Below are 24734 nucleotides of genomic sequence, written 5' to 3'. Positions count from 1 at the left end.
CAGGGTGCCAGATGCTGAGGCTGGACAAGGTGGGATGGATCACTTCATAACTGCCCTGTTCTGTTCATGCCCTTGGAAGCATCTGGCATTGGCCATTGTCGGAAAACAGAATGCTGGGCTAGATGGACCATTGGTCTGACTGAATATGGCCATTCTTGTGTTCGTATGCTTCCCCTAAATCAGCAGGTGGTAAATTCTGTCCTGCTTATGCAGTACTGTATAGCAGACCCTTGTGCTTCTGACTGCCAGTACCTTTTCTGCTGATGAGTACAGTTCAGCTCCCACTGCCTGTTGCTTCTGTGTTAGTGCATATCTGTAAAACGTATGTTTCTGTTGATAAGGGGACATTATTACAAAGTAAAGAGACCAGAATCCAGCCAAAAGTCATCAGGAGAGTGGTAGGCACATGTCTTTTTTAGTAATGTTTTTTGTTGCGGTTTCTTTTTTTAGTTTCTTCAGTAAACATTATTTCCCCCTCTTTTCTTTCTTCCTCTTGTAGGTGAGTGGTTCCTTTGTGTAGAAAAAAGACTTCTGATAGTAGAAGGCTCTTTAATACAGTAGACAAAGATTTAATGAGGTCCAGTGTTTGAAAGCTGAAGCTAGATAGATTTAGGCTAGAAATGAAGTGCAAATTTTGAACAGTGAGGATAATTAATCTTTGGAACAACTTACCCAGGGATGTGATATCAATTTACAAAGAGATTCTTGGGTTAACCAGCAGTTATGGATTTAATTCAGTAATTTCTGGGTGAAATGCTGTGGCCTTTGTTATGCTTGAGGTTAGATGAGATGATCAGAATTGTCCCTTCGGGTCTTAAACTCCATGAATCTCTCCACCACAATGCCAATTCCCAGTTTCTGTTCCAGTGTCCATAAACTCCTCCCAACATTTGATTCCCTGCATTCGCATAAGTGTAGCTGTTGCAGAAGAAATGGTTCTCCAAGAGGGATTTAAATGAGAAGATGATGATGGATTTGTGGACCAGCTGAGGAACACCTTTCCATTCTGAGGCAATAATATTGGGAATAAAGCATGGAGATGGCATGAGAGGCATAAATAGGACATCAAATCATCTGGCATTGGTGGGGGCATGTCCTGATTAGAGTCAAGCATGGGTAAGTGGGGTGGGGCAGACTTACAATGAGAGTTCATGACTGTAGCTGGAAGCTTGAACTTGATTTATTAGAGAAGGGACAACCAGTGGAGGGAGGGTGGGGTGAGATGTGATAATCTTCCTTGTCAGTCATTCTGATGTTAGTGATTGCATTTTGAATGGACTGGATGGGTATTCTGCAAGTGAGCAGAAGGTTACAGTAATCAAGATGGGAAATTTAGTTGTGAGGACAGAGAAATTGTTAGAAATCTTTATGTAACAAGAAGAAGTGGATCTGATATGGATGTATGAGGCAAAGGAGGTATCGTTAACTCCAGCACCAGAAGCCTGGGTTACAGTGAGGATGGTGGCTGTGTTGACAGTAACAGAGAACCTGAGAAACATTTGGGAGAAAATAAAGTATGCAGTTTTGACCACGTTGAGTTCAAATAGTGAAATTTCCAAAAGGATATGTTGGAGATGCAGCCTGAGATATGGAATTGGATGGAGAGAGACAGTTCCAGAACAGGAAGAGTTATGTTGACACATTCATGTTTTTGTTGTGGCAGCATCCTTTATTGAAATCAAGGTGAAGAGTTTATTGCTTGTGTTCTGGATTCACTTAAAACAGAGAAGACGTGGTCGTTGCAACCACATTTATAAAACATTTGCTACTAAAAGCAGGACATGAGGTTATATTTCTTTCTTTCTTTTCTTTCTTTTTTTTTGTTTTGCTTCTTTGAGTTTAATATATGGGTAGACTTACAGTAGTAATGATTTTGCATCAACAGAAATTCTCATTCTTCAAGTACCACACTTGTATTGGAATTTCCAGCCAGTTCTCTTCAGAGAATTATTTAATTTAGGGTCTTTGGAATTGCATCAAACTTTAAGCTCATTCTGTTAGTTGATGCTATTTATGGTAGCTACTACTCTGAGCATCCTCCTTATTTTTGTTGTCCAGAATGTATTGGGTTGTGGTTTGTTCTTTGTGCAGCAAGTCTCAACATCTAAAAAATAATCATTCTTGAATTCTTTGTTTTGCAAGCTTGGTAAAAGTAGTTGGGATGCTCCTTATTTTTCCAGTTTATAGTCTAACTGATAGGTAATTATATTGTTTGTTCTCTACATATTTATTGTAGGACACCATTCTCCTAAAGGTGATATAATTATCAAAATGTGCATTAATCTTTATTGACTCTCAACTTTTAGTTCCATTGCATTAGGCCATGAGCTTTGTGGTATGCCTTTCCTATTAAATATATGTACGGAATGGTATTGCACATGCAGTGATGCTATGCATATTTTTACAACTGTGTGATTCTGCTTAAGAATTTGTAGTGCATTTTTCAAAGTGATGTACAGTCTCATGTTCATATTTCTAATTTATCAAATTGGGGTCTAATGCAATTTTTGTTAATATCTTTCATTTAGAATATTCTTATGATCAGAGGGGAATAGTAATATTAGAAAATTGGGAGGCCTTCTCTCCATAGTTCTGATTTAATAGAGTATACATTTTTTCCCCTCCTGTTCAGTGAGGCAGACATGACCCCTCCTAATATGTGTTTCATTAAGATGTCCGAGTCTACCATCTTAGTTTTCAAAACATGATCTGGTTTGAGAAACCCAGCTTCAAATAGTTATTAGTCTAAAGATATGTCTACATTAAAAATGCTACTGCCACAGCGCTGTAGTATAGACATTTAGTAGGTATTCTTCCATTGCTGTAGTAAATCCACCTCTGCAAGAGGGGTTAGGTATTAGAAGAATTCTTCTGTCAACCTAGCAGTGTCCAACCGGGGTTTAGATTGGCTTAATTACGTTGCATAGAGTTTGAAATTTTTCTCAGCCCATAGCAATGTAGTTATGATGACCTAACTTTGTACTGTAGATATGTAGATATGCTCTGAGATATGTAGTCTCACTATTGGAATACTAGAGAGTGGTTGAAATCTGCATAACAACATTTAGCTAATCTTTGGTCTTTCATTGCGGCATCTCTGGAGCTTTTTTGTCTTCAGGAGTGGGAATTTATTACAACTGGTGCCCTTAGAGTAGGGAAACTTACTTGGCTGTAATTGTTGTTCTTTGAAGGTTTAAGTTGTAATAGAGTCACACTTGCCCAGCCACCTCCTCTGCAGAGATGGGGATAAACGTTTGGTTTTGTTAATGCTATATATCTTGTGGTTGGGAGGAAAAAGATCACACCATGCTGACAGCAGTTAGCGGAGATAGAATATACCATCTGCCCATGTGTGGGTAGTAACTGCCCCCAAAACTCTAATGCTGTAGGAGTTCTTATCAGTTGTATGTTGGGATCATAATGTGGATCTGTTACAGCATACAATTGCAGAGAACAAGAACCCAGGTAAGTAGTTTTCTCAACTCTTGAATATTTTTAGGAACACTAGGACATATGGTATATGTAAATAATAATATGTAAAATAAATGACATTTTAAAGTGAATGTGAGTGAAAGAGACTGGAGGATAAATGAAGCCAGTTTTCACTTATCCAAGGTGCCTGCTGGAACTGTTTCTAAAATATTTTATGAACTTTAGCAATAGTTTTCTAATGCAAATCTCAGCTACTTTATTTCACACAGCATCGAAATTGAGGAAGTATTTCAAGGAAAACAAAAGTGGTTATTTCTACTTTTATATACTTAAATATCTTTCCAAATGTAGCTGTCCTAAATTAGAGACTATTATATCTTAGATAATGAGAAGTATGTTTATTAAGGGCTCAATTGTGACACTATAATTTAAATCCAAGCAAGGGGCAGCTCACTGTTACAAGTTACAATCTCCTTTATGGTCTCCCATGACTCCAGGGAGGGCATATGCTGTAATACGTTTATACCCCAGTTCAGGGTACGCTTACCAATGCATTGGCATAGCCAAGGATCCTCCTCTCCCCACCTACCTGAGTGTGAGGAGGAACATAGTAGCCCTGTGAAGCCTGGAAACATCTTCCCCAACATCCACTGTGTGCTTTGTACAGTGTGCAGGATGGGCCACAACATGTCCCTATATAAGGATTATTAAAATTATACTATCAACTTAAACTCACGTAAAAATGGAAAATTGGATGTTAAAAAATTCACAAATTGGCAAGAGGAACTTTAGGGCAATTATAGAGATTGACACTACTTGAAATGTAGTCAGTTTTAAAAGTGAGTTAAAAATGTCAGCACTATACCTGCCCTGTAGTCCCCCTTGCCAATTTGATTTTTTTTTTTTGTTGCAGTCACATTTTCTGTTTTTATCGAAATAGGTTAAAAATAACAGGTGGGAAGTATGAACTTCTGCCTCTTGCTGCCCGTTACCAATCTTTGCATTATGTAATCACGTTTTTCAGTTTAACTAATATTTTCCCTCCACTGTTACTATGCGAAAGAACTATAAAACGGAACAGTCTCCAAAGTGCTATTAAATGCACAAAGCAAACAAACTGAAAAAATAGAGAACTGGTTTTGTTTCTCCAATCTTTCAGTTACAGGAATGTTAGGTGTTACTTGTAGCAAAAGTAGGTAAACAGAATTTCAGACAAAAGTTTCATTATTTAATTAAATTGACAGTGCCCTTTTAAAAACATTTATCAATTTTTTTTTGATATTCCAGTGATCTGTGATATTGTATCTTCATAATTGTGCATAGTGCTGGTGTCCTTCAGAGAGAGATTCCATCTTTCTTGATTCTTCCCAGTAAGGATGTCTGATCTGGTATAATTTGAGACTCAAGGTACAAAGTACCAACCGTGATCCTTCTTTGGCAGTGCATATGCAATCAATAGATTACCAGACTGACCATCTCTTTCAGTTACTTCAAACAAAGTAAATGTTGACTTCGTAGGTTGGCATTGGCAATAATCTCGTTTAATTAAAATAGCCTTTACTTTCCTGAATCTCTTGAGAACACTGTTTCGTTTTCTCATTAGTAACATTTAAAAAGAGAATGTAGCTGTAGAACTGAAAGTACATAGATGGTGTATTATAAGAATTTGACAGCAAGCAGGGACTAGAAAGTATTTCTGTATATCTGATGAATGTTTTGTTTTCAGAGAATGAATGGTTTTGAATAGCTAACTTTAAAATATTGTTCATAATGAACATTTGAAAGAAGGTGGGAGGGGGTCTTGTGTTGAAATCTAAGCATCTACTAATTATTTACTATAAAGATTATTGTGAACAGAGGGGAGAAATCATAACAGTTGTATGATTTTGCTGCATACACACTTGGATGCTCCTCCAGGACCCATTGAGAAAAATTATATTTATGACACTCAAGGTGCAGTCAGATTTAATGTCCTGCTCTTTTGCTTACTAGAATTAGAGTGAAAAGCTCTAAGGACTTCAAGCCCATTCTCACTTTGGCTGTAAACTAAAGACCTGATCCTGGAAATGCTTATGCACTTGCTCAACAGGTAGCAACTAACAGCAGAGTTTCTATGGGAGTTAGTAGGTGCGAGTTTGAGGGTGAGTTTTATCCTTTCTTTTTCTCTAGGAGTAGAAACTAGGGGGAGAAGATGACGACTATGGAGGGAGTGCTAGAAATGACCTGAACAAGAGAGCAGATTAAGATAGTCTGATTTGGAAGTTGCAAAAATGTTAATAGAATATGTAAAAGTTGTTACTTTCAAGGTATTTTTTTCTAGTCTCACTTTTTTGAAATATCTCTAGCAGAGAAGAAATGATGCAGATTGTTGATATTCCTAGATATATTACTAATGAAACTGAGATTCCAGGAATACCGTTTTAAAGTAAGTCTTTGCCATAAGTTTGATTAAAATTTACTTTTAGCTCAACTGCAATTGTGTACGATTTTCAAGATGATGGATTGATTGATGTCTGATATATTTAATGTTTTAAATTGTTGTAGTATTATACTTCATTTTTCTTTCTGACAACTCGTCTTCCCTCCCTTTCACTGCCCCCAGTCTTGCTGTTCCAAGGAACCAGTCCCAGACTCATTCTTCCTCCCACTGCCTTTAGCCCTCTAAGCACCCAGTTCCTCAGAGCTCCTGCTCCTCAACACATTCCCTTGACCCCACTGCTCAGCCCTTCTGTGACCCCAACTCTCCACAACATATTCTCTCCAGATTCATTTCTTCAGATTGTTTCCCTTCCCTACCCCATCTCCTCACTCCCGGCTTGCTCTGTGGCATCTCCCATCTCCTCCCTTACAAAAACTTAATGGTGACTTCAGACCCTGTTGTATCAGCAGATTGGCACATCTGACTCTTTGAATGTCTATGCATTTGGGAAGTTATGCTTCCTTAATATTGCTAAGATCACTGCTAAAGTTTTGCTCGAGTGTGTTTGAAGTTGGGGTGCAAATTACTTTTTTGTATCTGTTAAGAGGTGTAGGTGAAATCCTTATGGAGTGTTTGAGTGTATTATCGATTATGTTTATAGGCATTGTGAAAATGGCAAGGAATGCAAGAAATTTTCCTTCTTGTTTGTGTTTTTAAGGTTTAAGGGGGTTTTTTTGGGAGGGGAGAGTGTTTTGATGCAACATTAATTGCCACGACACAAAATCCTTTTTTGTTTTTAACAATCATCTTGTCTGACCTCCTGCATTACACAGGCCATGGAATTTTACTGAGTAATTCCTACCTTAAGTTCATGTTCGCTTAACTTACCATTTAAAATGGTTCCTAGTTCATCATCGTACACAGATCCTATCTTTCCTGTAAATTTTCATGTGATGGCAAATTATGCATATTTTATATCATTGAAGCTGTAAGATAATGAATGTTAAGGGCTATTATGAAGAGGATGATGATCAGTTGTTTTCCATGTCCACTGAAGGTAAGATGAGAAATAGTTTTCTTAATCTGCAGCAAAGGAGATTTAGGTTAGATATTGGGAAAAGATATAAAGATAGCTAAGTACCGGAACAGGTTACCAAGGGTGGTTATGGAATCCCTGTCATTGGCAGTTTTTAAGAACAGGTTAGAGACACATCTGTCATGATGGTGTTAGGTATACTTAGTCATGCTTCATTTCAGGGGGGATGGATTATAAGACCTTTTGCGGTCCCTTTCAGATGTACATTTCTATGAATTCTATGATTCTACAGGTTACACAATCAACTGTGCTTTGAGAAACTACATTAGCTCCTTTCTTAGGAGTTATGGAGAGCTGTGATCACATGATCTCTTTTCCTTGAAGCACACTAGTTTTATTTTTTTATAGTGAATTCCTAAATTTTAAGCATGTTCACCCACTTGTTGGTGACTTCTTTTGTTAATCTGTCTTTTTCACTGCTGGATGAAAACTGTTTTGTCCTCTAACTTAATTATTGTACTTTTTCTTTGATCTAGTTTGTCTTGCCAAGTGGCTTTCTAAGTCTAATAGACTACGTAGCTTGTGTATACCTTTTAATGCATTCTGGAACTTGAAGAATTTGATGAGCAGAGGGTTGCATAAAGCTCATGCAGAACCAGTTGACTGCCCCGGGAGTCCTAATTTGGGGATCACTGTGGTAGTAGTGGTAGGGTTTATAATATGGAGGGGAAGTGACAGTTGACAAAATCTGCATTACTTTACCAGGGGAAGTCTTGTAAGCTTGGAGTGAGGGGGAGGGAATACAATCCCACTGACCGTTATACTCTTTTTCACACTGTGAAGCCGAATACATACTAGGGCAGAGAATAATACTATGGACATGGCACTCCTCCTTTCCATGCCCCTCCTCCTATTTGGAACTACAGGGCTCTGATATTCTCCAGCCACAATGCCAGATACGAGAATATAGCCTTTAATCAACCTGATATATATTATGCTCTGGCCAAAAATTCATGATTTAATATGGAAGACTTCACTTTAATTGCAGTGGAGAAAATTCAAAAGCATTGTTGTGACAAAATATTTGCATTGTGACTATTGCTTTAAGATACTACATCATAATGAAGACTTTTGCAAATTACAGCTGTTAATCTTTCTAAATGGCTTAAATTTTCTGAATGTTTTCTTTATATTCTGACACCAGACATTTGAGTATGAAACAATATACAACTATAAATTTAAAGATTAATTCACTTTTGATTTGACTTTTCTCTTTGGTCTAATATTTTACAACTTAATGCAGGAACATTTACTTATGAAAAATGCTATATAAATGTTAAATTTATAATAGTTTAATCACTATTAAATATTAACTTTAGTAATCCAAAGGGACTTCACATTTTTTATTAATTAAAGAAAGAAAGAAAGAAACCAAATTGTGGAGCTATACCTGAGTTCTTAAATACACTAGGATGAATAAATGCAAGACCAAATCTACTTGGTATGTGGGATGATAGATATGGATGGAGCAGACCTAGCACTGGCTTACAGACTGAGATGGCCCTCAATATGTGAAAGTAATGCTGTATTTAAAATAGCCTTTCATAAAGTCTTGTTCAGGGCAAAAGAACTTTCCATTTTGTATTTCAGTTAGCCAGTCATCTAAATTTGAGCAAATAAAATTCTTTTAAATTTTCACTATGGTGTACAGCCATAGTTTGATGTCTGTAACATAACCACACAACAGTTATGACCATCTGGACTTGTTTCAAATAATTCAAACAGCTATCCAAGTGTTATGGAGAGGGTTTGGTTTTTTTGACGTTCTGATTTGAAGATCATCTATGACTGTCGATATAATGCAGTTGAAATCCCACATGTTTGATATGTGCTTTGTACAACTGTTTTCTCCAAGTAATAAAGTCTGAGTTTACTCTTCAACGTCATGTGCCTATTGACGTCTGATATTGGACTTCTTGCATCTGAAACCCTTCCGCTAATAGACAATTATTTAATTTCTGCTAAAACCCAAATGGGAAATGATGATAAATATTTTGTAAAATTATATTTACTACCCTCTTCTCTCAAATAAGAAATGATTTAAAGTAGTAATCTCTAATTTATGTATTTGATCTATTTTCTTGAACTAAAGATTCAGTATTTTCACTTGGTTGCATTTTAAATAGGGCTGTTAAGCGATTAAAAAATTTAATCATTAATCATGCTGTTAAACAATAATAGAATACCATTTATTTAAATATTTTTGGATGTTTTCTACATTTTCAGATATATTGATTTTAATTACAATGCACAATACAAAATATACAGTGCTCTTTCGGGGCCCTCAACCTCTTTGTCTCGAGGGCAGAGAATGTTGCCAGCACTGCCATCAGTACCAGTTAAGGATGAGTCCGACTGCCTTGTCTGCAGTGCCGGGGTACACTCTTCATCAGTGCTTAGATGTTCTTCGACATTGGTTCCAACCGCACCTTCTGCTTTGGCTCTGGTACCGGGGCCTTTGACATTCCAGGTGTCGATGCGGGCTATGCATTTCCTCATGAGGAGCCTACTTTGATACTGGATTTAGAGGTGAGATCTTCTCTTTCTCGAGAGACATTTACAATACCACCACTGGTAACCACGGTACCTCTGTCCTAGTAGGAGATGGACAGACTGGGCTGTCCAGTAACCCCACCTGGCTGGTTGCCTCCTATGCCGACTGATTATTTGCAGGGCCTCTCTGGGTCTCGGTCAGGCTTGTTTAGCTCCTCTCCGTCCCTACTGAGTCACACAAAGTCCAGTAAATCATTCAGGCCACCTTGAGAAGGGGACCTTTGGTACTGGTCACATAACAAGGAGAAGTCAGGGTGGCCTGATACATTTTGGCCTAATGACCTATGTGGAACCTGTGCAGGGGCTTATAGGAGAAGGTCACCAGAACTGTCCACATCAAAGCCTTGTGTACTGGACAAGCAACTAGAAAGCTTTCCCTACTGAATAACCAGCCTATGATGAGCCATTGTTGGAGAAATGAGCTCTGTCTCAGGAGACTACTTTGTTGCCAGTCGTTTTATCCTCCCTCTCTCCAGAAGACTCAGTGGTCCCAGGAAGATTTTATATCCTATCAGGATTTGCTTAGAAGAATGGTCTCTATGGTCGCTATACAAGCAGAGTTTTTATAGAAGAATACCCACAAGCTGTTGTATGCAGTGTTGTTGTAGTCGTATTGGACTAACTTCTGTTGGTGAGAGAGACAAGCTTGTGTCTCTCACCAACAGAAGTTAGTCCAATAGAAGATATTACATCAGTCACCTTGTCTTACAAGCTTTTGGACATTCTTCAAGGTGCAACCTTGGGAAGGGTAGCTCTCCCAAATGAGGCACTTTTATTGCCAGCGAAAACCTTATGGAATACACTGGCTTTGTTGGCTGTCATTGCCAAATGCACTGAAAAACTCTGCCATGTGCCTTCTCAGGGATTTGAGTGTTTTTACTCTCCTCTGGCACCAAATTCCCTGATAGTGATGGCTACCAATGAGAGGTTCAGGGAAAGGAGCTTTAAGTCAGCCCCCAAAGAAACAATGGAAAAGCCTGGACTCATGGGTGGAAAGATTTATTCTACCTCATTTCTCCAAATACAAATAGCTAATCAGCAGGCACAGTTAGCTAGGTTTGATTTTCTTCACTGTTAGGCTTTGTCAAAATTTACAGATTAACTCCCTAAGGACTCTGGGGAAGAATTCAGAGCCTTTTTGGTGAAGGGCTGTCTGGTTATGAAGATGTCTGTTCACTCTGCCTGGGTGTTGCAGCATGGTTCCTCTAGGACTATGACCCTTGCAGTCATAATGAGAAGAGAATCATGGCTACATAATTCTGGAATGGGCCCTGACATACAAAAGACTATAGAAGATTTTTCCTTTGATGTGCATTTTCTAATTTTGGATAAAACTGATGAAACAGTGCATTTGTTGAAAGACTCCCGAGCTGCCCTCTGCTCATTAGGAATTTATGCCCCAGTGTCCAAAAGAAGACACAACTCTGCATACCAGTACTCTGAGAAGTACCTACCACAGACATCCTTTCTACCCACCCAGACAAGTTCATATGTCGAAAAGGAGGTATAGACTTCAGAGAAGACGATCCTCTAGCTTGGACTCTAATCAGCAAGCACATTTTCAGAAATCTGCAGGAAAATCTGCGAGGACAGAAACCTGGTATTCATGATCCATGCACTATCTCACTTTCTGGGTACTTAGGAGTCCATAATGATGGACAAGTGGATCCTCAGTATTCCTCCTTCCCTGTAGCTTTTCAGGAACTCATCTCTTGAGCTTCTGCTAGTTCAAGAGATCCAGATGCTGGACTCCCTAGAGGTGTGGAAGAAGGTCCTTTACAGTTTCGAGGAAAGGGGTTTTATTTGAGATATTTTCTAATGCCCAAGTCCAAGCGTGGTCTAAGACTCATTTTGGACCTTCACAATCGGAACAAGTTCCTCAAGTATGTGAGATTCTACATGGTTTCCCTGGTATCTATCCTTCCCTTTCTGTATCACAACAATTGGTTTGCTGCCATTGATCATCGTAATGCTTACTTCCATGTCATGGTGATATCAAGTCACAGGAAGTGTCTCCAATTCCTGGTATCGGTCAGACACTATCAGTAAACCATTCTTCCCTTTGACCTATTGTCAGCCCCTTGTGTGTTCTTGAGGAGGAACAGGATACATATCTTCCCTTACCTAGATGATTGGCTTGTCCAGGACACATACCATTGTGAAGTCCTCAATCAGCTCCAGTTCATTCTCTGTCTCTTTGACCAGCCAGGGATGTTGGCATTACTGCCCATGCAGCGCCTGGAATTAATTGGAGCTTTGCTTGACTCTACTGTAGCGAAGGCCTTTCTTCCTTGAGAAGTTTTGGACCATTTATGTGTATGTGTGTCCGTTCACCCCTCAGGTTTCACCCATCCATTATAGCCTGAAGTTGCTAGGTTACATGACTGCATGTATGTATGTGACCATACATGCGAGACTACTTCTTTGTCTTCTACAAGTATGGCTAATGTTGGCATACCAACCAAACAGACATCATCTGGATAAGCTAGTCTGAGTTCCTCCTGCAATCTTACATTCTCTGGAGCGATGGATGGACCAGGACAATGTATGTGCAGGGACCCCTTTTCCTTTCCCCTTCCAGTGTAATAGTTGTAACTGATGCACCTACAGTAGGCTGGGGTGCTCACCTGGATGGCTCACGGGCCCAAGGGATATGGAGACACCAAGAAATGGTGATATGGTTTGGACTGGTCTGAGGGTAGCACTGGAACTGAGATCCGGGAACATACCAGGGTCAGAACTGAGATCAGAGTCCGTAGACGTGCCAAAATCAGTACTGTAGCTGAAGACTAGAAGTCAAAGCCGGGTGATCAGAGTCCATGAAGAAGCCACATCATTTCTGTAGCTGGTGTCCAGATACAGGCTAGAGGTTGAAGCTGAGTGGTCAGGAGGTGGAGGTAATGGATCAGTACCCAGGCTGGAGCAGATCACAGCTGGGCAAGAACAAGACTGGAACAGGGTTTGGGCAAGGCTGTGGCAGGAACTGGGGAGCAGGAGCAGGCTGAGAGTCTAGAGAATTTGTTACAGTGTGAGGCAGCAGGAGAGTTCCTGGCTGGGTAGTGCTATTGCACAGACTGATCTGCAGCTCTGGCAGGGTTGGGGAAATACAGTACCTGATCCTGGGGATCATCTGACCCAGGCTCTACTCAGAGATAGGCTGCTGCTGTATGCCTGAAGGCTGAGTCATTGCAGGCTCTGTGGGAAGAGTAAGTTGGTGCAACTGAGTTGTTGCTGCATGCCTGAGTGGTGACTCACTGTAGTACTCTTGGAGGGGCATCTGAGTGAGCAGCCCTGGTTTGGCTGCGGGTTTGCCTTACACTTTTGCATCAAGCAGAACATCACCGTCACGGCAGCTCTCTTACCTGGATCCCAAAACCAGCTGGTGGACTTTCTCAGCAGGAAGTTTTCTTTTAGTTACAAATCAAAAACAGCGTGGTGAAATCTGTTTTCCAGGTATGGGTCATCACATCAGTTGACCTGTTTGATACAAAAGACAACAAGAAATGTTGTCAATTTTGCTATTGTGCAGGCCTCAGTCTCAGCACACTGACCGATGCCTTTCTGTTGAAATAGGGACCATTTGTATGCTTTCCCCCCAATTCTGCTGATCCTGCAAGTCAACCTCAACTTTAAATACTAACTTTTCTAACAGTTTGAGGGTTTCAGGTTACAGTCCATGTCAAAAATACTTTTGGATCTTGCCAGAGACAGCCTATGCACTTTTATAAAGTTTTATTTCCCCCCAGTGAAATACTGTGCTTTCCTGCTAATGAAATTTGTCTTTACAGCATTTCCTAATCACACAGGGGTAGATTGACTTGATTAATGCTATTTGCAGGTGTAATTGGCAAGTGTATCTTTTAAAGCAACAGAAGGTTTGTCACATTGCCTTTAAGGTGACATTCAGCATAAAAAAGTTTATTCTAGGATTTGGCCAGGATTCATACAGTGCAGACAACTAAAAATGACTTATATTTTGAATATTTTTGCAAGATTGCATTTCATAGTGTGTCAATGTGCATGAAGAGTGGCAATATTTAATTCCATTATAAAAACTGCATATAAAAAGAATTTCTCCTTGTGTAATAAGCTTTCTGAAAGTAGCAAACGTGTTGAATCTGAGGTGTATGTGGTCTCTTCCAACCCTAATCTTCTGTTATTCTGTGAAATTCTCATCATGGAGAGTGTCTTCTATTCTGAGATCTGACAGACTTCCATTTCAGCCTTTAAAGAGTACATCCAATTTTTGTCACTAAGAATGTTATTTTTCTGTTGTTCATAGTGTCTGAGGAAAAATTGATTAAGGGGGAATTCTCATAGTGGACAGAACTGTTTTGTACTACTCTGTTTACACAGATAAAGTGCTAAGAAACCTTCCTCAGAGTTCTTAGCAAAAATCAGTTCTGCCTACCATAGGTATTGGAAGATAATTCTTGCATGTTTTAGTCCTAATCCTCCTCATGGAAAAGAGAAGATATAAAAAAAATTGGATATTACAAGAACCATTAACATTTTATATCTAAAATTGCAAAAAATCAGGAAAAAAATACCACTCTCTTTACTGGTGGTATTTCATCATGTTTTAAAAGAGGGAAATCTTCCAAATAGATAGCATGAGTGGAAGAACAGGATGATATAAAAGAGCTCTGGATTCAGCCCTACCCCCAATCCATCAGGAATGTGAGGAACTATTAAGAGTTGTTTGTTTGAAGTTTGTACAGTTGAATTTTGTGTGTTTTTGAGAATGTTGTTGGACTGGATTATGTGCAGGGAGGTGAGTTGGAGAGGGGATGGATTGGTAAAAGAAGGAGGATGAAAATCTAAGATTTAGTGCTGAGAGGACAGGGAGGGCAATTTGGGGATCTGGTGGGGAATTTGGAGAAGATTATTTTGTAGATGGGTTTGAGGGATTGGTGATTTGGAGTGATGGTGGTTGGTCTGCCCTGAGGTGGTGGAACTGTTAGGTTTTGTAACCAGGGTTGTTCCTATCAATCTTTGGGGTCTGACCCAGGGTTCAGGAAGAGTATCATCCTTGGGATATCTCCCTCTACCATATTTAAGATTAGTGATCTGTGGGGGGCAAGAGTCCCATGAGAGAGTGGGTTGTATGGCTGAGGAGAATTGGATATGAATTATATAGGGTGTGTGGTGAGTGGTAATGAAGAACTTTGTTGCCTGTCTAGGGAAGTTTTTGAGCTATTAGGTGGCCAAGAAAGATGAACAATGCTACTATATGGTAGCAATATGGATGACCTGTCAGGGTAGTGACTGTGAAGGCTTGGGCGCCTCAAATCTTGTGATGGTAGACAGGGAGAGGTCATTCAATAAGATAACATACTGCCTTAACAAAGAAACAAACAAAAAAAAGGCAAGAAATAGCCATGTGTAAAATCCGTCTAACTTTGAATTTTTTTCCTTTCTACCCACTTGTGTAGAAATATTAATTGTATATAATCTATTTTCTAAATTGTTGCTGTGGTACCATTGAAAGCACATTGCAATATAATATGCAGGCCTCTGTTTAGGAGCAGGACATCTGCTCCTTAGATCAATAGAGCCTTTAATGAATCATTGAGGCCCAAGGTATTCTTAAAACATCCAATCTGCCTAGTAGGAATAGCTTTGACACAGACTCCAAAGGCTGCTGTTTCCCACCTTTGCTGTGGGATTAAAGCAGCAGGTAAAAAGAGGAAAGTGATTGGAGAATCATAAAATTGCTATCATAATTAAAACATAAAAGGTGAAAATTCAGTGAAATCACTCTTCTTGGTGAAGCAAATTCCTTGGAGAAATTTGTCTTATTTATAACCTTTATCCCTTTCCCCCAGGGATGAAGCAAGGGAGAGAATCTGGATAACTCTCTGTCTTCTGAAAGCGAAGTGTGATTAAAAAGCATAATCCACTGTGTATATTTGCGGCTTTGTGATGAAAATTGTTAGATCTTAGGAAATGATTATATTAAAACCTGGTTTTCTTTTCTCAAGTGTTATGAAGCTTTGGTTTTAATATATACTGAGCAGATACATTTTTCCAAAGGATATTTTCATGTGTTTGTGGACCTCTAAAATGTTGGTTTAATTTTTTGATCATCAGTATATTGTGTGGTGAAAGTATTTGTAAATTTTCCAAGTAATGAATGGCCCAATATTTTAAAGCTCTGTATAAAGAAGTTTTAAAGATGGAATTCAGAAATAAAATCAGTTACTGTATCAAAAATAGCTCAACACACTCACATTTGTAATTTCTTCCTTTGTTGAAATGTAAGAGCTCTTTGGCCTCCTTTCCCCCTGTACCAGCTTTATTTAATCAACATAACTTACACATAGATTGGAAGCAATTGCGGTAAATTGAGTTCCCATACTATTGGCTAGTCCAGTTGGCCTCCCATATAATTCGTGTTGTTTTGTAAATTATATTTTTTAAAGTATTGATAGCTTTGCCAGCAAGATACCATAATTACAGCAAAAAAATAAAGCTGTCACTCAAAAATTAAACAAAATTAAAATCCGTGTGTATTTTTACCATCGCTTTTAAACAGGATGGCTACCACCAACCATATGTTCAGAAATTTCACGTTTTTAATAAAAGCTTTATCAAATAACCACACATTATAGCCAGATGGATGTTTAGCAAGATGTAGTGAATTAAGTGTTGCAGTATCAAATGCTGGTGTAAGAATTGTTAATCTTCCTTTATTTAAAATAGTTTGTCATATTTATGGTTTTTAATGGATATGTCCTTTTTTCCCTTTGCTAATAAGGATTTGTGTGGTGGTCTGAAATTTTTGATTTAGCATGTAAATGGCATCTTGTAAAGCAATTGTAAAGTGAAACACTATAGACTATTAACAGAGATAGTAATTTAATGAGGATTGGTAGTTTTTGGACTATGAGTTAGACTCTAATAGTTCAGAATAATTATGATTTGTCCGTGTGCTTCAGTGACTTCTTAGACTAAGTACTTGTACTAGTTCAATCCTAACCGTTTATCTTGTAGATTGGAATGACACGCTGGTCAAATGTATTGCAGTCAGGTACGTCAGCCTCTGTTTTGGCATGAGTGAAAGGAATAGGAGAATAGAAGAGTTCTCCATATAAGAAAGCTGTGTATAAATGGCTGTCATGAAACCAATATTTCTGCCTATACTCAGGGTACTAGAAGTAATTAAAGTGAACTGTTTTTAAATGGTTACTTCATCCTTAATGTGACACAGTCAACTTGAAACCTAGTCAGTTGAAAAAAATGTTAAAATAGTTTTAGGTGCTGCACCTCTCTCTCAATCTTGCTGCCAAATGTGGTTTTACAGTTTAAAATATTTTTCTCTCTGCTGCTGCTATTTGAAAACCTCTTTTAGCTGACTGCTAAAACAACATAGGTAATAGACTACATAGGGGAAATAATGGCGTTAATTACAAAATGCTGTCAGAGATAAAGTAAGCAAACTGGAAGAATTGAGAGATTTTTCTTTGAGCTTTAACTTATCGCAATCTTGAATGCCATAATAATGGTATGCAGTGTAGTTGTAGCTGTGTAATTCTATCACCTGTGGAGGATTCACTTTTCACAAAATGATCCCTCATATATCAGTCCTCATCCTTAAAGTAAACCTGTACAACACTTTGGCCTTGTCTACACTACCAACTTTTGTTGCCAAAATTGCCATTTGTCGACCCAAACAGTGAGTGCGAACACACTATGAGGCGACTTTTGTCGGGGAAAATGCCTGGTTTTGGCGACAAAATACATCCACCCTCACGAGAGATTTATGTCTTTTTTTCCTCTACATTTTGGTCAACAAAGTGCAAGTGTGGACACCACTCTTCATTTCATCACTTTAATTGGCCTGCAGGAAGTGTCCCACAATGCCCAATGTCCTGACCGCTCTGATCAGCACTTTGAACTCCACTGCCCTGCAGCCAGGTAAGCAACCATCCGCCTCTCCCCCTTAGAAGCCCTGTGAATTTTTGAAATTCCATCTCCTGTTTGCTCGGCGTGGAGAGCTCTCATTGCATCTTCCCAGGTGACCATGGCGGGTTATCGCAGCAAACGCTTTCCTGCTTGGACCACTGCAGAGCTGTTGGATCTGCTCAGTATATGGGGAGAGGAGGCTGTGCAGTCCTAGCTGCCCTTGAGCCGTAGGAATTGGGATACTTACGGGCAGATTTCTTGAGGCTTGTGCGAAAAAGGCTATGATCGGGACACGCTGCAGTGCAGAGCGAAGATAAAGTTGCTGAGGCAGACATACCATAAGGTGAGGGAGGCAAACCGTCGCTCAGGTGCTTCACCTAAGACCTGCCGGTTCTATAAAGAGCTGGATGCTATCCTCAGTGGTGACCCCACCTCCATCGCCAAGAGTCCCGTGGATACTTTGGAGGGCACGGAGATGGAGGAAAGAGGACCTAACCCAGAGGATGAAGTTATTGATGAAGAGGTGGAGTTAGATGAGGATGTGCAGCTCCCAGCGGGGTTGCCCAGTGGGGCAGGCAGCCAGGAACTGTTCTCCACTCCAGAGGTGTCTAGCCAGTCTCAGCAGTTGCTCTCTGGCGAGCAAGCAGCAGGAGATGAGACTCCTGATAAGTGGCTGTGGTTTGTGTAGTGTGGAGGTGGGTTCAGGGCATAGAAATATGGGAGGCTGGCTGTGTTTCTGTGAGCTGGACATTTCCCTGCATCGCTAATCAGTACGGCGGAACAGGGTGTTGATGCACGCCGAGATCTCACGGGAATCCTCCAGAGAGGTCTCCAGGAAAGTACCTCCAGTTTCCTGGAATTACTCGGTAATCCTCTGCTGAAGGGTCTGGGGCAGAGCAGCTGTGTTCCTTCCCCCATTGTAGGAAACTTTCCCGTGCCATTGGCAATTACTTGTGCAGGGACCAAAGCAGCACATAGGCGAGCAGCATAGGGAACAGGGAGGAAGCCACAAGTATGGAGTAGATGTACCCTCGTTTCTCTGCTTACTCTTAGCAGTGAGATATCTGCTAGAATTACCCCAGCCTGTGGAAAAGTGTGGGAGAATTTTAGAATTTGTTCCCTAGGGTGCTGCACCCCATGATTCTTTTCCCCATGTAGAGCTCCTCCCTCTCCCCCGCGCCAACACTCACTATACTTTGGGTGTTCGCAGAGATGTGTGCCTGACTAGGGTCAGTGAGAAAGTGATGGCAATGTTGCAAAAGGTGTATTTAACGGAAGTGTTTCAGTGCTGTGCGTGAATTTAACAATCCTGCTTCTGTGCATTGTCCCCTGTGCTTCACCAGATGTGGCCTTCAGGAACACCCCATGCACCCCGACGAGCTCCTCTGCCAGATAAGAAAGTGCCCAAGACACAGCAAAGAAGACATGTTCCGGGAAATCCTGCAGTGCTCCAATGCAGAAAAAAGGGAGTGAAAGGCGTGCTGGGAAGCCAAACGGCGGGACAGAAAAGAGAATCACGTGTTTAAGGATGCTTCTGAGCAGATGCTTAAAGTAATGGAGGAGCAAACACAGGTGCTGAAGTCCGTAATAATGCTGCAGACCGAGCAGATTAGTGCTCGACCTCCACTGCAGGACATTCAGAACTCTTTTCCATGCCCCCCGCAAACTCTGCCCTCACATTCCTTTCCACCTTCCGGGACTTCTCGGTTTCCCCTTCACTCCACCCACTCAGACAACGTTCACAATGGTAGCTGGACCTACACGCAGCTGTGAAAGTCTGCCCTTCCCTGGTTCCTCCTTTCCCGTTAAGCATCTGTGTGTTTGTGTGTGCTGTTTCTTGTGCAATAAAAGCAAACGTTTATAATGGTAAATCATTTTTAATTTTCTTCTACAAGGTGAGATTACAGGCACCACCAATATATGCACAGGCATTTTAATCACTTTATTGCAGGAATATAAGGCCACAAATGTCATCATTGCCCCATAGGAAAACTACATGTAATATTACATTGAAGCAACTCAGACAGAGATATGTTACTGGTGATCATTATCAAAGTGCTGCCTCAAAGCCTCCCTGATGTGAATAGCTCCCCTCTGGGCTCCTCTGACAGCCCTGGTATCTGGCCGCTCAAAATCAGCGGCCAAGCAGTCTGCCTCGGCACTCCACCCCTGAGCAAACCTTTCACCCTTAGCTTCACAGAGATTATGCAACGTACAGCACGTGGCTATGACCATAGGAATATTATCCTCAGTGAGGTCCAACCTGCCATAAAAGCATCGCCAGCGAGCCTTTAATCTGCCAAAGGCACATTCAACTGTCATTCGGCACCTACTGAGCCTGTTGTTGAACTGCTCCTTACTGCTGTCCAGGTGTCCTGTGTAAGGTTTCATGAGCCGTGGATGTAAGAGGTACGCAGGGTCCCTCAGGTTCACTATTGGCATTTCAACACCCCCCACTGTAATCTTCTGATTAGGAAAGAAAGTCCCTGCTGGTGTTCCTGAAGATGCATGTGTCATGCACCTTCCCAGATCACCCTGCGTTGATGTCAGTGAAACACCCACGGTGATCCACAAGTGCCTGTAACTCCATGGAGAAGTACTCCTTCCTATTGATTTACTCCATTGCAAGGTGGTCTGGTGCCAAAATTGGAATGTGTGCGCCATCTATCACCCCTCCAGAGTTAGGGAAATGCATTTCTGCAAAGCCATCCACTATTTCACACACATTTCCCAAAGTCATAGTCCTTCGTAGCAGGATGCGATTTATTGTCCTGCACACTTGCATTAACGTGGTTGGGTCATTACAAAACCTAAACCTAATTTCCCCAATACTAAGTTCCCCCTACTGTTACTTACACCTTCTTGTCAACTGTCTGAAATAGGCCACTCTCATTACCACTTCAAAAGTATTTTTCCTTCCTTGGTATCCTGCTGTTAATTGACTAACCTCACACTTGGTAAGGCAATTCACATCTTTTCATGTATTTATACCTGCGCCTGTATTTTCCACTCCATGCATCTGATGAAGTGGGTTCTAGTCCACGAAAGCTTATGCCCAAATAAATTTGTTAGTCTCTAAGGTGCCACAAGGACTCCCCATTGTTTTTGCAGCCCCAATGGTTGACTTCCCTACTCCAAAATGATTTGCAACCAACCGGTAGCAGTCTGGAGTTGCCAGCTTCCACACAGCAATTGCCACGTGCTTCTCTACTGAGAAGGCAGCTCTCATTCTGGTGTACTTGCGCTGCAGGTCTGAGGCGAGCTCCGCACACAGTTCCAGGGAGGTGGCTTTCTGCATCTGAAAGTTGTGTAGCCACTGCTTGTCCTTCCACACCTGCATGACGATAAGATCCCACTATTCAGTGCTTGATTCACAAGCCCAAAAGTGACTGTCTACCCCAAGACCTGCTCTGTGAATGCCAAAAGCAATCTAAAGTTGCTCCGATCCATATCACACAGAATGTCGGGCGCCTGCAAGTTTTCTTCAGTTAGGAACTTCATGATTAACTGCACTCCATCCGTGATGTTTTCATGACAGTTAACAGAGCATAGGAGAGCAGTGTAGGATCCATCCCTTCTTACAAAGATGCCGGGGTGCACAGCAAAGAAGCGCCGTTGAAAAAATGCCGTGAAAAAAAGCCGGAAGCCCATGGAGTTCTGGGACAGAAAGCAGTGCATCACGGGACATTTAACACTGTCCCAAGATCCTCCGCGATCCACTCTGTCGTCCCACAACACCTAGCAACACCTAGCATTGCTCACACTGTCGATGATGGTGCCCCCACTGTGGACGTGATCTGCCGACAGAGGGAGCAAGTGTGAACACAAAATTGTGATTTTTAACGTGTCGACTTTTGGATGTCGACACAAATTGGTAGCGTAGACATGGCCTTTAAAAGAAGCGTGGGAGCTTAAATGCATTACTCTGCTAGACACTAAAAATCATGGACTGAACAGAGACACGGGATTTATGGCTTATTTCAACAATCAGTAACCTGCTAACCCGCTCTTTTTGTTCTAGGACTGCAGAGGTGTTAATGGGCATTCTACCTTGAATTGTCCCTTACCATATGTGCTAACTACTTATGTTAAACAATCAGTTCTACCTTGCATTTTGCTGTGACTCTGGAAGTTCCTTTCCCAGACCTGAAGAAGAGCTCTGAGTGGTTCATAAGCTTGTCTCTTTCACCCACAGAAGTTGGTCCAATAAAAGATATTATCTCACCCATAATAATGATAGGTAAAGACATTTTAGATATAAGTGATTTTTAAGTGTGTGTGTGTGTGTGTGTGGGCTCCGGCTGGGGGTGTGGGCTCTGGGGTGGGGATGAGGGGTTGGGGGTGCAGGAGGGTGCTCCGGGCTGGGACCAAGGGGTTCAGAGGGCAGGAGGGGGATCAGGGCAGAGCATTGGGGCGTGGGAGGGGGTCAGGGGTGCAGGGTCTGGGCGGCGCTTACCTCAAGCAGCTCCCAGAAGCAGCGGCATGTCCCCCCTCCATCTCCTGAATGGAGGCATGGCCAAGCAACTCTGCGTGCTGCCCCATCTGCTGGCACCATCCCTGCAGCTCCCATTGGCTGTGGTTCCCAGCCAATGAGAACTGCGGGGGCAGCGCTTGGGGCGGGGACAGCGTGCGGAGCCCCCTGGCTGCCCCTACGTGTAGGAGCTGGAGGGGGGACATGCTGGCGCTTCCGGGAGCCGCACGGAGTAGGGCAAGCCCCTAACCCCGCTTCCCGGCTGGAGCACCAGAGCGGGGCAAGCCTCGGATCCCGCTCCCTGGCGGGAGCTCAAGAACCAGATTAAAATGTCTGAAGAGCTGGATGTGGCCACTGGGCTGTAGTTTGCCCACCCCTGGTTTAGAGCCTCAAGGACTCTGTCTTTTTGTTGGAAGTCCACTTTGCATCTATATTGGCATGCCACAAGCCTTTTAAGGAGAGTCCAATTTTCTTGCACAGTTGCCAGACTCTTATAAAGGATTTGTCAATGCCTTCCCTTATACAAAGGGATTTCCCTCTTCCTGAAGCTTTAATCTATTTCTAACAAGACTGATAGGATTTCCCTTCAAACCCATTAGGCAGGGCCGGCTCCGGGCACCAGCTAAGGAAGCAGGTGCTTGGGTCGGCCAATACAAAGGGGCGGCACTCGGTCCGCTATTAGGGTGGCACGTCCGGGTCTTCGGCGGGAGCTGCCGCCAAAGAGGAAGAGAGGGAGTGAAGGAACTGCTGCCGAAGAATGGAGCAGCGTGATTGAGCTGCCGCCGTAGTGCCGCTGATCGGTTTTTTTTTTTCTTCTTCCCGCTGCTTGGGGCGGCAGAAAACCTGGAGCCGGCCCTGCCATTAAGGAGGAGTCTTTTCAACATCTTTCCTTAAAGACAATATTTCTTATTGCCATTACCTCAGCAAAGACGGTTAGTGAGCTGGAAGCTCTGATGGTCAGTCCACTAAAGACAGTGGTCCACAAACCTAAACTGGTGATCAGTACCCACTCTAGCTTTATTCCAAAATGTAGCATTTGACTTCCACCTTTCAGAGAGAATTTCTCTCCTTATGCTCTTTCCTTGACCCTGTTCCCATCCTGCACTTTAAGAGAGCGCTGTGCTTTTAATCTAGAAAAGGAAATCTTTTAGAAAAATAAAACAGTCTAGCCAAAGACTTTCTTAGTGGATTAAGAACTGCATAAAACTGTTACAAAGTAGTTAGTGGTAGTGCTTGCAGGGTTAAGATCCTGATCCACTAGAGCCAGTGGTGTCTCCATGGCTTGTTTTAGGCACATCCCAATAGTGGAGATCTGTAGTGTAGCAACTTGAAGTTCGATGCATGCCTTCACCAAGTATTCTTGTTTGGATTTAGTGTCACTCTCCATTGCCTAATTTGGGGGAGCGGTCGTACAGTCCATGTTTTGCTAAGACCTCTTTGCCCACTGTCTATTTGTGGGGGTTCATTTCTTACTACTGTATTTGCTAACAAGTAGAAATATATACAGGCCCTCTAAGAAGAAAGAGAGGTTCTTTGAGAGTTGCCTCCGTGCACTCCTTCACTCATAGCTTCCTGTCCATTTTGAAGTCCTACATGTCCTCAACAGGTTCAGAAAAATAAGCTGAGGCAATTGGTTAAATGCACACCCTTTATATAGACTAGGCCAGGGGTTCTCGGGACAAATTTTTTGGCCTCAGAATGCGGCCACCAGCAAGAGTTGGTGGCTGGTCTCACACTTTTTCCTAAAATACTTAATTAGCTATAGGAAACCCAAATAAATATGCATATATACATGTCCAAATCATTGTAATTTATTTATTGATAGCTAGTAAATCTGTTGTGAAAAGTGATATTAACAAACATATAAGTATCACTTTTCACAGCAGACTTACTCAGTTGTCAACAAGCCTGGGGACAAGTTAAGTCCTGGATGGAGGTTCGGGGGAGGCAGTGGAGGCCAGGGGAGATGGGGGTTAGGGGAGGCAGCGGGGGGCTGGAGCCTGAAGTCCTGCTGCCAGAGCCTGAAGCTTCACGGCTGGAGGATGGGGTCCAGGGATGGAGCCCGAAGCTGTGTGGCCGGAGTCTAGGGCCTGCCATCGTACAGCCATAGCCTGGGCCTGGAGCCCGAAGCCCCATGTCCAGAGCCTGCCGCCCCACCACCCCAGGGCTGAAGCCCAAAGCCTGAGCCCCACTGCCCCTGGGAATACGAGGAGCTCATTGGCTGCCTGCTCCTACAGCATTGTGCCCTAGGTGACTCCAGAGGGGGGCAGGGCCCAATCCCTGCTGGTAGCCCCAACAACCAAAGAAGTGCATCCAGGAGCAACAGGGATGGGGAGGAGGCACTACTTTGCTCTCCCCCACATCCCAGCCCGTGGCCACAAGAAAAGCCCTTAATGGCTGCATGCGGCCACTGTGGCCGCATTTCAGAAATGCTGGACTAGGCTGTCTGACATAATACACTGTGTGAGGGTACTCATGCACTCTGCCTATGGACATGACTTTGAAAGAGGGTTCCACATGTTCACTGGTAGGAAATTCTATTCTGCAAGTGTGACTGGACATGGGTGACTCTTGAAGTACAGTTTCTGTTAGGTAATCTCTCTTCTTAATATATTAACAAAGTTATTTTAGATTTTTTTTTTTTTTTTATAAACAAGGGGCAACATTTTCAAAAATAGGAGCCAAAATTTAGGATCCTGAGTCCATATTTAGGCACTTAAGGGGAGCAGGATTTTCAAAGGTGACTAAGTATTTTAGGAATACAAGTCCCATTGATTTCAAACTATAAACTCTGACAGAAGAGTAGACTGTAGACTAGACCAAACAGTATTCTTAACTTTTTCCCTGATTTGTCC

General features: G+C 41.9%; 2 protein-coding genes across 2 annotated transcripts in view; one reads left to right on the top strand and one right to left on the bottom strand.

Annotated features, from left to right (window-relative positions):
* The window catches only part of MARCHF10 (membrane associated ring-CH-type finger 10), a 156030-nt gene extending 135282 nt beyond the window's left edge, over positions 1-20748 (bottom strand). The window contains exon 1 of the mRNA XM_029912232.1: positions 20564-20748. Coding sequence (XP_029768092.1) covers positions 20564-20748 — 185 coding nt within the window. The remainder of the gene's footprint in view (positions 1-20563) is intronic.
* Positions 1-24734, top strand: part of TANC2 (tetratricopeptide repeat, ankyrin repeat and coiled-coil containing 2) — a 585366-nt gene that overhangs the window by 13859 nt on the left and 546773 nt on the right. The gene's annotated exons all lie outside the window — the stretch shown is intronic.

This window comes from Terrapene carolina, unplaced genomic scaffold (assembly GCF_002925995.2).
Source record: "Terrapene carolina triunguis isolate 2854851 unplaced genomic scaffold, T_m_triunguis-2.0 Scaffold193, whole genome shotgun sequence".
NCBI classification, from domain to species: domain Eukaryota; kingdom Metazoa; phylum Chordata; order Testudines; family Emydidae; genus Terrapene; species Terrapene triunguis.
This window is presented reverse-complemented; position numbering and strand designations above follow the sequence as displayed.